The 14,307-nt window shown below is 45.1% G+C and overlaps 1 protein-coding gene across 2 annotated transcripts; it reads right to left on the bottom strand.

Annotated features, from left to right (window-relative positions):
- Positions 1–101: 101 nt before the first annotated feature.
- On the bottom strand, positions 102–13,067 carry LOC127007040 (uncharacterized). 2 transcript variants are annotated; one of them, XM_050877548.1, is made up of 15 exons: positions 11,519–13,067; positions 10,257–10,341; positions 9,669–9,895; positions 8,835–8,994; positions 8,471–8,691; positions 7,497–8,359; positions 6,775–6,895; positions 6,590–6,666; positions 5,756–5,940; positions 5,329–5,438; positions 4,801–5,057; positions 4,483–4,585; positions 3,422–4,109; positions 982–1,115; positions 102–724 (listed from the first exon to the last, which is right to left on the bottom strand). In XM_050877548.1, the coding sequence occupies exons 1-15, from the start codon at positions 11,781–11,783 to the stop codon at positions 399–401; spliced, it is 3,822 nt and encodes a 1,273-aa protein (XP_050733505.1). In that variant the 5' UTR covers positions 11,784–13,067; the 3' UTR covers positions 102–398. The 2 variants fall into 2 exon arrangements, with proteins under 2 accessions (XP_050733505.1, XP_050733504.1); XM_050877547.1 differs by having other exon boundaries at positions 7,497–8,691; positions 11,519–13,059.
- Between the last annotated feature and the right edge of the window lie 1,240 nt (positions 13,068–14,307).

Here is a 14,307-nt window from a genome sequence, read left to right as displayed (position 1 = left end):
TCAGCTGCAGTAGTGGGGGTAGTGTAGGGTAGTATGCTAGTGGAGACAATGGTGTTTTCAATATAGAGAGAAACATTAATAGGAATTCAAGACAATCTTATAACATAATGAAGGACTTTATTTACATTGACGATAACAATAGCAGGGACAAAGCGTAACTAAAGCAAAACAACTTTGTGGTGGATATTTGTCACCTAAAGTGTACTTTGAACATGGATATTTTTTTGTTATGATTGATATTATTTTTATTATTATTATTATTATTATTATTATTATTATTATTATTATTAAGAACAGCTCTACCAGCAACTAAACCTTTTTTTTTCTTATATTAATAAGATACAATCATATGTATTTGGTTAGCTAGAGAGGTCTGTCACCTATCACTTCATCTGACCTCATCTGTGTGTTAGCTGGTCACCCGAACGGCCTCCCGGACCCACCCAGTCCAACACCATGTCCTCACCGCCCACCCTCAGGTTCAGCCACTCCGCTTCTGTTTCCCCCGTCCCCCGCAGCGTTACTCTCTTATTTCTGGATTTCTGCCCCCTACTTAGTTGAGGTTGCCGTTGCTGCTCCACTGCCTCCGTCAGCCTTGGGACTGTTTCCTCGGCCTTTGCACATGGGATCTGGCGTCCTCGAATTCTGAAGCCGGCGCCACTGCTGAATTGCCCACCGACAAATATGAGAACAATGGGCTCTCTTCCACTAAATGGTACTAAACCTGCAAAGGAAAGGACCTTGCCGTCATAATCGTAACTCATCCTAATGGGTTGGCAGAAAGTAGGAATAATAATATTTTGCAACCCCTCCAAAATATGCCCCAGAGTTATCAAGGAAAAAAAAAAAATCTAAAGTGGTGAACCGTATCTTGCAAATGAAATTGCATTGCAATCAATTAAATAACTCGTTAGCTCTTGGTCCAACATTTTTGTCTGAAAAATTACAAATGTCTTGTCAAATTCGCCAGGTCATACTTACTCTGCGCGCCTTGGTCGATGGAACCACAGTACCGTTGCTTGGCCAGGAAGAGGTATGCATTGGCACAGCCCGGACTCTTCTCTACGTCAAATTCTTCCACCACCAGCTCAACTCCGCACGTACTGCCACTCTGCCTGGAAACAAAACACCAAAAACAGGTTACAGCAAAACTAAAATATGAGACCCCATATTACTGCTAAGAGTGTGTGTTTGTGTGTGTGAGAGAGAGAGAGAGAGAGAGAGAGAGAGAGAGAGAGAGAGAGAGTTCTTACTATCTACAATTTTTTTTTTTTACCCAACTTATGGAGGCATTAAAAAATACATATCCCTTTTATTGGTCATTTTCATCCATCCTTGATAAATTTGACAAAAATGTTCTCTGTTTTCTTAATTTCCACATCTCTTAAGAACTAGGAAAAAAATCTAGAAATGCTATTCCACATTTTTGCAAACTCCCTTCTCCTTGTCACACTCACAATACTCCAGCATGCCCCTCCTCCCCTCAGGCGTTACATAACTTTTGTACGCTCCTTATGAGTACACCGTGTAATATAAAATGTTATAACACGGGCATCTCCATTGTTGTACTCACTCATCAACAAACTGATCAATAAATGCTGTTAGATGTTGGGGTTGGTGTACCTGGCCATGGCTGTCTCGAACGGTCTGAACCACCAACTCGGCGATGTGAACTCCTTTGTCCTCTTCAAGAGTCTTCATTATTGTCTCTCGGGGAATTTACAGTTTTATTGAAAGGTGAATATTTATATAGACGTGTAACAATTTTTGATACATGAAAAAGCCACATGGATGCGTGTATGGCAAATCTATTGATCGATTGATTGATAGTTTATAGTCGGGTCGACTGGTCATCTGACGATTCAAACTGGCTCTCCATTACCATTCAAGCCAATTGATTAATTACCCAGCCTGATTTTGGTCTAAATAATATACGGATGCATACTCTTGCTGAGTTATATTTTGTCGTGGACTTGGCCATTTGAAGAGTTTTTTGGGTGTCGCATTGAGGGAATCTATTCCAACTGTGTGTGTGTGTGTGTTTGTTCTGTGATATGAATTAACCTGCTGATTGCAAGGTATTAATTTAATTATATGCATACTATAATCGCTTACTTTGTTGTATTTTACAACAATAAATATTTCAATTCAATTCAATTCACTGTGCTTACCAAATAAAGAAAATTGGTAAAGAATCCGAATTTCGTTATTTTGCTGGAATAATTTTCATTGCTGTATTATATTTAAAACCGAGTCTAGCATCTTTGTATACTTGAGAGATTATCGTACTCAGAACATTGTATTTACCGTTGTTGTTTTTTGACAATTATTGCAAAAAGACATCAATAAATTACCATTTCAACGAATACTATAAATGAATCTAGTTATTGGGGGTGGAGGGGACAGATTTTGGGTCGGAGATCGGCAATTATAAGAGGCTGAGTACGATCATTTGCCACCAACCCACCGCTGATTCCCCGCCCGCCGCAGAAGCCGTTCCGCCGCCATTGGGTTTGCTCGAGCTGACCCTCACTGTCTGGGTGTTGACATGTACCGGCTTTCTGTCGTGGGTGACGTTCTGACGTGGATATTTGTACACTAAACACCTCACCGTACCTCTTGAAGTTCTAATGGAAGTTGGAAGAGTGTGATGGAGCACTTGCGTGAGGATATTACCGAACGCCAGAAATTGGACCCCGCCTCGCCGCACCTTCACACAGTAAGAATATTATTTTCACGCCATTACCATTTCTATGATATTGCTTCATGCTAGATTGTATAACTTAGCCGAATGTATCCTTATGTTGGCGTATTACGGTATGTAGCTTATATGATTATAGTTAATTTGAACTTTGTAGGTTATTACGAAATTAGACGAGACAATGGAAACGCGATGTCCATTTGGGAAGTTAATTTCTTGATGTGATTGAAGAGAAGTTGGCTAGTCCGATTGTTGCCTGGTAAGTCTTTAGTTCTCCCCCCCCCCCCCAGCATTACGCAGAATATGGCGCGGAGTATTCATTCGGCTGTTACCCAATAATTATTCTTTACCCCCTACAGACTGACCCACATCTTAGATCATATGTTAATCTTCGTCACAAAAGAGCTTATTGCGGACTTGGCTGATCTTGCCCTTGACGGTGGTTGAGGACCCATGAACCTCCGAAGCCCGTGTTCACGCCAATCTTCGAGAATTGCAATGTTGATATCAGTTATTAATGATTGTGCGCACATTAGTATATGCTTTTAAATCTCGCTCTTGACAAGGGAACTGTTGTAAGCAATAGGTATTTTAGGAGAGCTGCTGGGTAGTAAAATTATTGCAGTCGAAAAAAATGCAGTTGGTTTGAAAGAGGAGGAAGAAATGTGAAGAGGAGGAACTAATGAGTATTGCTGTTGAGGTGAGGTGATGAAAGCTTACCTCACGATAGAGTAAAAGCAGCGGGAGTTGGCGTAGTATGGCGCTGGGAAGCCAGGACTCTGTAGGGTAAATTCTTCCGTGTTGACCACCTGATGGCACGGCCTGTCCCTATGGGGGGCTCCCAGCGTCCTCTTGGCTTCCCTGTCGGCTCCTCTATTGGTTACATTGCTGACAGAGGATAGGATGGAGGAGGTGGTGGTGGGGATGTTGAGGGAAGAGGCATTGATCTGAGGGGCTGGCCGAGGAATTAGTCGGACAGGGGTGACGGTGGGTATAGTGGGGGTAGGCGTAACGGGAGGAAGAGTTGGAGGAGGGAAGGTGGGAGGTGAGGTCGTAGTGGGCGGGAAAGGTGTGGTGGTTTGCCATTGGGGTGAGACAGGGAAATACGGGCATGGGGTGGTCTGCTGAGTGTATGCGCTGCTGTACTGGTGGTTGGGGTATTTTGGTCGCGTGTTCCACCATGGCCGATGATGGCTGTATTGCGGTTTGTTGGGCCTGTGGTTTTGGTGGTGGTGGTGATGGCTGTGAGGGTAATGATGGTGAGGTCGATAGGTCGGACGGTAGGGGTACATAGGTCGGAAGTGACCACAACTGATTTGAGTTACCTCGATACTGAACCCTCGCCCTGACCCGAAGACATCAGAGTGGAAGAGGATGTTCAGTTGTCTGCCCGTGAAGTGATACTTGCCTGACAGGGTAAAGAAAAGTAAATGCTTTACTAGATACAAAGTATATAACATCATAATTTTCATATCTGACGCTGCAACACTTAGCTTTCTTTCGATATTTTGAAAATGGCCTATGTAGTATTAGAATGCTCAAGAACGGTGATTTTATTATTTTTCATAACATTCATCCTTCATTGACAAAGACTCTTTGGCATTGATATTGGTATAATTACAAAGTTGAGCTTTGCCAAATGTAGCCTTTTGTTTGATTCCTGTCACCATTCCATTGCGTTCCCGAAGATAGTTATGGGTGAATCACCAGGTGGGGGGTACACGCACGAACGAAGGAGACTGAGGGGAGGGAGAAACAGAGGAAGGGAAAACTCTACTCACGGATCTCCCCCGGTATCCTCCGCCCACACAGTCGTTCCTGGACTCCAATTTGAAGGTAGTCTCGAGCACACCCCACGCCGTACTCGATATCCATGTCCAGCACCTGAAACAGAGACGGACCGGAAGCTTATATCGGCTCTCTTCTCAGTGTGTACCTCCATATTCCAGCCTCAAGTTCATCTGATTCTCATCCCTTTCCTTACATTTCCTGCCATGGTCTCTGAAGCAGCAAGAAACTTACAGTTGATGGCGGAGCAGAAAGTTGGTCCGGTTTAATCAACGAAGCTATAATTAATTTACTCCCTCATTACTTTTTACCTTTATATGAAGCTGGCATATGTCACCCGAGACTTTGTTGACAACGTAGCGGCAATTAGAATTTGGTGGGTAGGAGTTGGGGTAGTTCGGTGACTGTAGGGCGGCGGTGGGCGTGGTCACGAAGCCGCCACATCCACCGGGTATGACGGAGGAATTGGTCTGAAGCACTCTGATACTGTACCCGCGGCCTCCAATGCTCACATCAGCGCCGGAGTGAAAGCGTATGACGACTGAATTTCCGACGAAGGGAACGGTTCCTGAGGACGAGGATAATACCATTTCCAATAAAAGGCGAAAAATAGCAGTGCACTCATCTGAAAATACCTGAGAAAAAGATCATAACTACGGAAGAGATAAAATTAGAGAGGTGGAGAACATTTTGAAAGCCTTTTGTTCTACAGTGGACTCTGAGAAGATAACTAAAGATGATGATGAGATAAAAATGTGGCAGATGAATAGTCTAAAAGTTGTATGTAGCCAGTTGAACGTAGAAGCCAAGCTATGTATTAGGGACTGCAGAACACTCACTCGTCTGGCCTGTGAGCACTCCGCACAGCCGCTCCCCGCCCACCTCCAGATAGTCGCCGGTGCACCCAAGTGTTGTCCCAAGCTCGAAGTCTACCAAATCCAGAAACAAACTGAAAAAGGTGGAGTTTGCCTTCATTCGCCATCGAAGATCTAATTGACTCGACTCTGCTACAATCATTGCAATTGTAAAAAGCCAAAATTACTAAATTTATTTGTAACACTTCACCACGCAAAATATATTGTGAAACTTGACAAGAAACAAGCCGTTGGGAAAAGTGTATAAGGGTTACTATACTGAAAAACACGACTCATTAGAATGAGGGAACGATCTTCTCAGGAAATAAAAATCATCTCCAATACGCTCTTCATAGCTTCAGCTGAAGGACAGTGAACTGCGCACTAAAATGACATCTGGACCTCAACTTGCCTGGTGATGTCCGCGGATGAGCGGAGGACTGTAGTGGTACAATCTGTGGAGGGAGGGTAGCGCACGGGGTAGCTCGGGCTGTTCAGGCGGAATTGAGGCAGTGTCACGGTGGTGTCACACTCGCCGGGAGAGATCGGCGGCAGCACAGGCCCGAGACAGTTGGTACTCAGCTGCGCAACACTTATCTGTAACACGGGAACACGAGATTGAAAAGGGTTGATGCACAATAAGAATATAGGCTACGCTCTTCCCCCCTCAGTTTTATAAGCATTTTAAAATTATATTATTGTTATTAAAATTTTTACTGTAAAAGACAGACCCCCGTAACATGCTGCTGACATTAAGAAAACTAGTTTATATATATATATATATATATATATATATATATATATATATATATATATATATATATATATATATATATATATATATATATATATATATATATATATATATATATATATATGTATGTAAATATATCTATATATATATATATATATATATATATATATATATATATATATATATATATATATATATGTGTGTGTGTGTGTGTGTGTGTGTGTGTGTGTGTGTGTGTATATATAGCCTATAATTTAGGGTCGGAGGCGTCTCGATACTTCCCTCTTGAAGGGGCTTAAGTCATAAGGAGGAGGAAATGCTGTAAACAGACTTTGCATTCCTTAAAATTATTGTATTAAATTGCACTTGAAAATGTATAAAATTCCTCTTATTATTTGTATATAAAATAGTACTACCTGGTGATGAGTTACCTCTCCGCACCCATCGTGAGAGCAGGATTATGGGAGAGTCAAGAACATAATAATGACAAACCTTAAAGCCGCGACCACTCTCCGCGGCGTCTGAGTGGAAGCTAAGCGTGGCAGTCTGACCGGTGAAGGGGATGGTCACTGAAAGATGAAAGAGAACGTTTACGAGGTAAACACACGCCTTCGAGTTCCCTGCCTGCTGAGTGTATGTGACAGAACTTTGTAAGTCTCCCATGACGCACCACTTACCGACACGGTTTTGAAATGTGCCGCAAAACTTGGTGCCTCCCACTTCCAGGTAGTCGGCGTTACACTGGCTGGTGACGGGGTCCAGGAAGGGCAGGTCCACATCCACGAAGGTCACCTCGAGCTGTCGGGTGCCAAAAGTTAAATTCGGAGCATAATACACTATAGCTGCCTATGGCCCCAGTGTTCATCTCCGTGTCATTGTCACTGTGGTGGGTATAAATCCATTACCCTGGGACATGGGACAAGTACATATAATTCGGGTTACCTAGTTTACCTTCCCCAAGTTTCCATAGGTCTCCGGAGGCTTTCCCCTGCACCCGTCATAGTCGGCAGGCTCACGTACCCTATCCAAATATAGTAGGGGAGCCCGCCATGTTGTCGGGCCCCCCTCGTAGAATTGGGTCGAGGTCGCGACTGGAGTCTCGACCCCGACCACTACTTATTTTGTATCGAGCAAGGATTAGTTTTTTTTTTTATGGGGAGGGGTTGCAGGGCCCACTCTAACCAGTTCAGATCAAAGTTTGGGCAGACTGACTGCTGTGGGTAGGGGCTTATAGCCCCTAAGAACAATGGAAAAGTTACTTAAACCAGACTTAAAGAAATCGCTCCATAAAGTTGGCTTTTCATAAGTATAAACAGCATTCAGTTCAGATAAGTTCAATTTGAAATGATAAACAAACTCATTCACTCGCACACACGGACTCATTTCTTATTTTACTTACCAAGCAAGTGTTCGTATCTGCTCGACCCATCGTGTACGAACAGTCCGTAGAGTTTGGGTATTCGCTCGGGTAGCTGGGACTCTGGATTTCAGCAGTGGGAGTCGTTATAAGTTGGTCACAGTCAATTCGTGTAACCGAGGGGAAGGTGGGAGTCAAACCAACGTCAAAAGTGGTCGGGAAGTCTGTCGGGATGGTCGGGAAATTCGTGGGGTTGGTGGAGAATATTGTGGGGTTGGTGGGAAAAACTGTGGGGTTGGCTGGAAAAACTGTGGGGTTGGTTGGAAAAACTGTGGGGTTGGTGGGAAAAACTGTGGGGTTGGTGGGGATATTAGTTGGGGTGGATGGAAAATTTGTTGGGAAAGTCGGAAAGTCAGTGGGTAAGGTTGGAATCGTTGGTGTAAGACCTGACCCTGTGAAAGGGTTGAAGTTAGGGGAGCCGGGGATGTTCTGGTCGGCGTTTGTGTGTTCGTCGTCAGCTTCCCTAAATGTCACCAGTCCGGGGTCCAGCTCGGTAAAATCCTCCTCGGACATGTTACGACCTTCAGGGCCTTCTCTTCGCGTTGTCTGTGTAGGTTGTCGATTCAGGAGAGAAAGGATGAAATTAATGTTGTCGTTTGACTGATTCCCTGAGAGTGAGATGGATGTTGAAGGCCGTGAAGTGGGTGAAGTTTGGATGCTCTTTGGCTGAGTGGTGGAAAGGGTTTTGTTGTTTGATTTGTCGGGAAGGGACTGGCTGAGGGGGGCCTGAACCGGACGCTCAGAGCACGGGACCTGCTGCCCGCTGATCACAAACCCAGACCTCTTGGTGGACTCGTCAGACCGAAACCGTATATGCAGTTCGTCACCCTCGAAGTCGAAGTGCCCTGAAATGTTTGTGACGGTCATCATAACTAGAGACAGAGAGAGAGACAGACAAATAGATAGACACAGACAAGTTTTGCATACATACATACAGACAGACAGTAATAACTCACGTGTGAAGCCAGCAGGAAGGGAGCCACACAGCCGCTGGCCCTGTACCTCCAAATAGTCGAACATGCAGCTGCCGTCCTCCACACTGAAGCCTTGCATGACCAACTGCAGCTCGCACACGTCGGGGCTGGCGCGCATCACGGTGTAGCGGCACTCGAGGTTATGCGAATACTGGCGTGGGTAGCCCGGGGACCGCACCACGAAGCTCTCCCCTATCAGCCTCCTGCGATGGTGGTGGTACGCGAGTCAGGGTTCAATAAGGCCGTAGAAAGAATTACCAAGTGCAAGAACACTGCGCCAACACCTAACCGTGGCATTAAGGGCTCGAACGATTACTTTGTGCACTGTATATGGTTGTGTGCTCACCTGTTGCATGGCGCTGATGAGACGAGGGGCGGGCCGAGGCTGCGGGGGTGGCGGCACGTGGTCACCTGTCGCCCCTGCAGCAGAAAGCCCGAGGCCCCGTGCCCCGGCCTGCTGCGGAACTCTACCGTCATGAGCGGCTTCGTGGTGAAGGTGAAGGTGGCTGGGGGAGAGGGGCGAGGTCAAGGCCGCGGTACTTAACGTGAACAGTTAATGCGGTTCAGTTGTGGATTTACTTGGAGGGAGAATGAGTGTCTTGGTGAAAATCGATACATAGAAGATAAACTGTCCAGACTTTACGTGAACAGGTAACGTGATTTCGTTGTGGGTTGACTTAGAGGGAGAATATGATGAGTGTCGTAGTGATGGTCAAAACAGAGGAGAAACTCTTCTTGAACACTTAAAACGCCAATCGACTGGAAAGCACAGGAAGGGAAAACTGTATATTGATGACTATTAAGTCTTGTGAGCCACCATGAGGCGTTATGAGCAGCAAAGAGGCTAGTGCACTGCCAAGGCCCGTATTCATAAAGCCTCTAGCTACTAATAACAACTCATAGGGCTTACTAACGGAGAGCATAGACTAAGGGGCGCGTCGCTTCACTCACGTGCCGCCTCCACTCCTGTTGGTCCCTCCGAGCAAGCCTCCACGTAACCACCCTTTCCATCCCAAGCCCTTCCCGGCAGGATTGATCAAATTGCCTCACCCATTAATTACGTGGGCATCCCCTTCGTTTTCTAGAGTCACAAAGCTTAAAAGCCCCACGAGCCACCACGAGTATCTGAGTGGCAAAAAGTTACTAGTGAAATAGCAAACCATTGACCATTAAAACTGACCTGTCTTCCCGCGCTGGTATCTGCCACAGTACAGCACGTCGTTGATGATGAGGCTGTCACCGGGACACGCCGCCTTCTCACCGTCGCCCGCCGCCCCGCCGCCGCCCTCGAGCAAGTTATCCAGCAGGGCGACGCCGTAAGGTGTTGCCAAGTCGAGGCGCAGGACCGTGAACACGACGCCGCAAACGTTCTCATGGCGCTTGAAGATCTGGTACTGGCATGACGTGCTGATGAGAGAGAGAGTCAGTCAGTACTGAGCATATACATTACAAGCAGGAAGGAGATAGGCAATGGAGATAGGCAGGTTTAATAAGAATAACTCACATGCGATATCTGGATTACAAGATACCTCCAAGATTATCGGTTGTTGCTCTTTACTCCTGCGCTCTTGTCTTTCTTGGTTTCAGCATATATCGATGTGGAAATTTTCTGACTACCTATTCATATTCTTTGTCCTTCACATAATCTGTTTTCTGACAAATACCATTTTTTCATTTATGTCACCCCTTCCCCACCCCGCCCATGCAAAACTATACCGTCCAAAGAATATGAGCTGTTCCTCAGACACACGGCAGTTGTTATACTTACTTTCCGGGGTAGTTCGCGGGATAGCCTGGCGAATGTATATAAAACTCTTCATTGGTAATCAGCTCATCGCAGCGGAGAGGGACATCTGCAACACGAGCGAGAATTAGGTATATAAATCTTTGTTCGTTGTCGGCACATTACTACTACTACTACTACTACTACTACTACTACTATCATTATTCTTTTATTTGTTACTATGGCCGCACCTGAAAAAAATAAATAAAAAGTGCATCAGCTACACACCTTTATTTCCTCCTTTCATCTGCTGCTCTAATAGTAAAGTAGGTATTGCGTGTCTCCTTCCTGCACCGTTTAGTATCCATGCGTAGTTGAATAATAGGCTACTAATACATAACTGGTAATGTCGTGTCATGCAAATTCTCTCTCTCTCTCTCTCTCTCTCTCTCTCTCTCTCTCTCTCTCTCTCTCTCTCTCTCTCTCTCTCTCTCTCTCATCATTCCTTTGTTTCGTAGATGTGAAAGCTGCGGCGAGAGTATATTTAGTGGAAGCTAATATTGTCGCAATTATTTCATTCATTATTTTTTTGCCCGCTTCGGTGTGTGTGTGTGTGGGTGTGTGTGTTTGGTCTCTTCATTCAAGTTGTATACGATGAATTTTGCATGCGGCCGATTGACATAAGGTCTTCTGTAACTCATTTCTTGCTAAAAAAAAAAAAAATAGGTGAATTAATCTGACGAGGAAAAGGTGAAATGGCTTATGTGTTCCGTAGTGAAACTAATAAATGGCTTCAAAGCATTTCAGAATGTTTAGAGGTTAATGATTTCAAAACGTTTCAAAATGTTTAGAGTTTGTGGTCTGACGCAGATCGATTCCAGCAAATTCTTTTTCGATAAGTTACTATTACAGCTTTCTCATCTTTATCGTTGCTGCGCTCTACGAAAAACAATTAATCTTTTCCATCACCCCGACCATCACCCTCGCCGCCATCACCACCATTTTTTTTTTTTTTTGTGATAGTTCGATTTCGCATAATTCAGATTTTACCGACGATCTGTTTAGACCACAAAGAACGATACGTCATTTACTAATCACTGTAGGTAGTTCCGTGTAGTGATTTTATGTTTCTCTCTCTCTCTCTCTCTCTCTCTCTCTCTCTCTCTCTCTCTCTCTCTCTCTCTCTCTCTCTCATCCCAGACACATGCTGTACTAGATATTGCGTAAAAAATGTATTGTTGAGTGCTAATTCAAGTGTTTGGTATGACTTAGGCTAAACTCACTATATAAACTGTGCCATATTTTACCATTATGTGTAGGCGGGATTTTTCTCGCTGTCAAAGCCTTTTCTATCGCCAAATGCTTCAGACTTGTAGCATCTCCCTCGCTGCTGTCTTGCCTCTTGTCTCGTCTTTCTTCATCTGTAGCCGCCGCTCCCTCTGTATTTCCAGTTTCTGTCCTCCAGTTAGTCTCCTCATGGTCGGAATCCGTACCCAGGTCCCCGTCACCTGGCCAAGACTGCACACGTAACACCACTGCACACAACACAAGCAGACACAGTGTTCTCCCCATTCTGTGGGTTTCAGCACACAACCGATTGCAGGACCTCTCTGTGTTCTTCCCTTTTCTTTTCCAAACTTTTGAGTACAGAATTCAAGGGATGAATACGGCTGAAGCAACACGCTTGTAAAAAGACACACCTCGATGTCAGTTTTTTTTTCCACCGCAGCCAGCTGGTCCGGGGAGGCGTGCTGGCGCCGGGTTTGTCAAGGCGTGAGTGGCTCTGCGGGCACTGCGGCCGCCAGGATAATCACTCCCTCTTTAACACTTAACGGGGCACGCCCGAGCCAATTATATACGCCTTACAGCCTCATGTAAGACAAACACACGTGACGCATACTTCCCTTGGCGGCCCAAGGGTTCCAGGTATTCTCCGCCCGCCATGCTCCCCCGCCCAGCCGCACAGCCATCCACGACTGAATCGACAGATTTTGTTGCTCGTTCAAAGTCCAATTTCATTGGTCTTAATGAAGTACAGGAAGACATAACATTAACCATGTTTTTCATAATACGTTGCAAGACAACTCGAGACTTTCTCCAGGAAGCGTGGGTCGCCTTCTTCCTCCTCCGGCCCTCCCTCCGGAGGAATTCCCCCTGCCCGGATATGACGACGGAAAGACATAATTAAAGAACAAGACGATAACGCCCTGGGAGGACGATCTGTTATGTAGCTGCCAATAGCGAGGAGGTCATCGCTCTGGGTGAAGTAATGGTTAACTTATCCCTGAGCACTGCAGTCAGGGGAGGGGAAAATCTGAGTTATTGTGTCCCCTGACAAGCAACGTCGCCACGCAAGCTAGCTTATCGCTTCCGTCGTCCGTCGGTCAACATGGAACCATACACATGCACTCACACTTCCACCCTGGAAAAGAAAGTTACTATCAACCGATTTCACACACACACACACACACACACACACACACACACACACACATTCAGGAGTGCGCGCGTGAGCTCCAATATTGTGACATCATTGCTTTCGCAACCGTCTTCCGGGGCTCGTATTGGCCTCGCGTGCTCGGGGATGATTCTGTCCGCTTCGTGAAAATAGTTGTATCAGCAAAGTTTTGTGAATGTATCACTACAACATAGATGAATCACCGCCATCAATACTGCTATAGCGGTGTGCCCAAAGGAAGTCGATACTTACTACATACAAAGGTACATTATGAGGCCTTTGTCCTCCAGCAGCAGCCCATTTAAAGGAAGATGCCGTTATCGGGCCATTAGAACATATAGCTCTTCCGCTCAACGTTTTACAGATACTGGGTTTTTATGTTGTCTGTTTACTGTTATGCCCTAAACACGGATGTAAAGGTGTGTGTGTGTGTGTGTGTGTGTGTGTGTGTGTGTGTGTGTGTGTGTGTTGTCATGCATTAATTTTCTTGCTCCTTGTTTTAGATTGCTGTAATATCAAATAACGGTAAAATTACTATTGTGCTTTCTCTCTCTCTCTCTCTCTCTCTCTCTCTCTCTCTCTCTCTCTCTCTCTCTCTCTCTCTCTCTCTCTCTCTCTCTCTCTCTCTCTCTCTCTCTCTCTCTCTCTCTCCTGTATGTGTGTGTGTGTGTGTGTGTGTGTGTGTGTGTGTGTGTGTGTTTACCAAATCAGACTAGTGCTTTTATCTTCCGGTTTGTGATCTAGTGACAATAATAGACAAATTTATTTATATTCAACTTAACAGTGATGGACGTCTCCAAGTCTGGTTTGAAATGTGAAGTGTTTGTGACTTGAACACGCCCGCAACGGAGAGGGAACAATGTTATAAAGCAATGTTATAATATGGGGTTATCAAGACACCTCTCTATCTGAAACTCACCTCTCTTTTGGCCGCTCATTTCTACTCTCTTTATAGAACCAGTGATTATCGGACCTTTACTCATTTACTCTTGCCCTTGAGAAGCCTCCTTTACCGTAAAAATAAAAGAGTGCAATTATAACAAACCTACAGTGCACCGTTGCCAGATTGTCGTACTCAGAGCATAGTATTTACCGGTTTCTGACGCCTAACTATTGTCAAGAAACATCAGGATCTAACTCTTTTAACGATAACTGTAAATGAGTTTCGTTATTGGAGCCCAGAAGACAGTTTAGGGGTAAGAAGTCGGGAAATATAATCAGCTGAGTACGACAATCTGGCACCGTTGCTAGAGTGCACAAAGTAACAACATTTCTCGTTCTAACCGCCTCCTTTCTACCTTTTCGTCTCCGATATACGTATAAAGCGCGAAACGTGGGAGGGCAAACACGTGCGGCGCGATAACACCCTACCTTTTGTAAACATCTTAGTCCAGCACGCACGCACACAGGAAAAGTCTCGCGATAAGATTATTTCCACCGTCTCCCGCCCCCGCTAAATCACCTTTCACTCCTGTCCACACGGCTCCACCTTATCGCACCTCCTTTATAGTTTTCCTTTCGTAGTTTCTCTCACTCTTCCTCTTCCTCTCCTCCGACTGCGACTTGTTCATCTACATCTTTATTCTTCATATTACTCATGCATTTTTTTTTTCTGGTTCATCTTTCTCCTCCTCTTCT

The sequence above is a fragment of the Eriocheir sinensis genome, chromosome 34, assembly GCF_024679095.1.
Source record: "Eriocheir sinensis breed Jianghai 21 chromosome 34, ASM2467909v1, whole genome shotgun sequence".
NCBI lineage: Eukaryota > Metazoa > Arthropoda > Malacostraca > Decapoda > Varunidae > Eriocheir > Eriocheir sinensis.
This window is presented reverse-complemented; position numbering and strand designations above follow the sequence as displayed.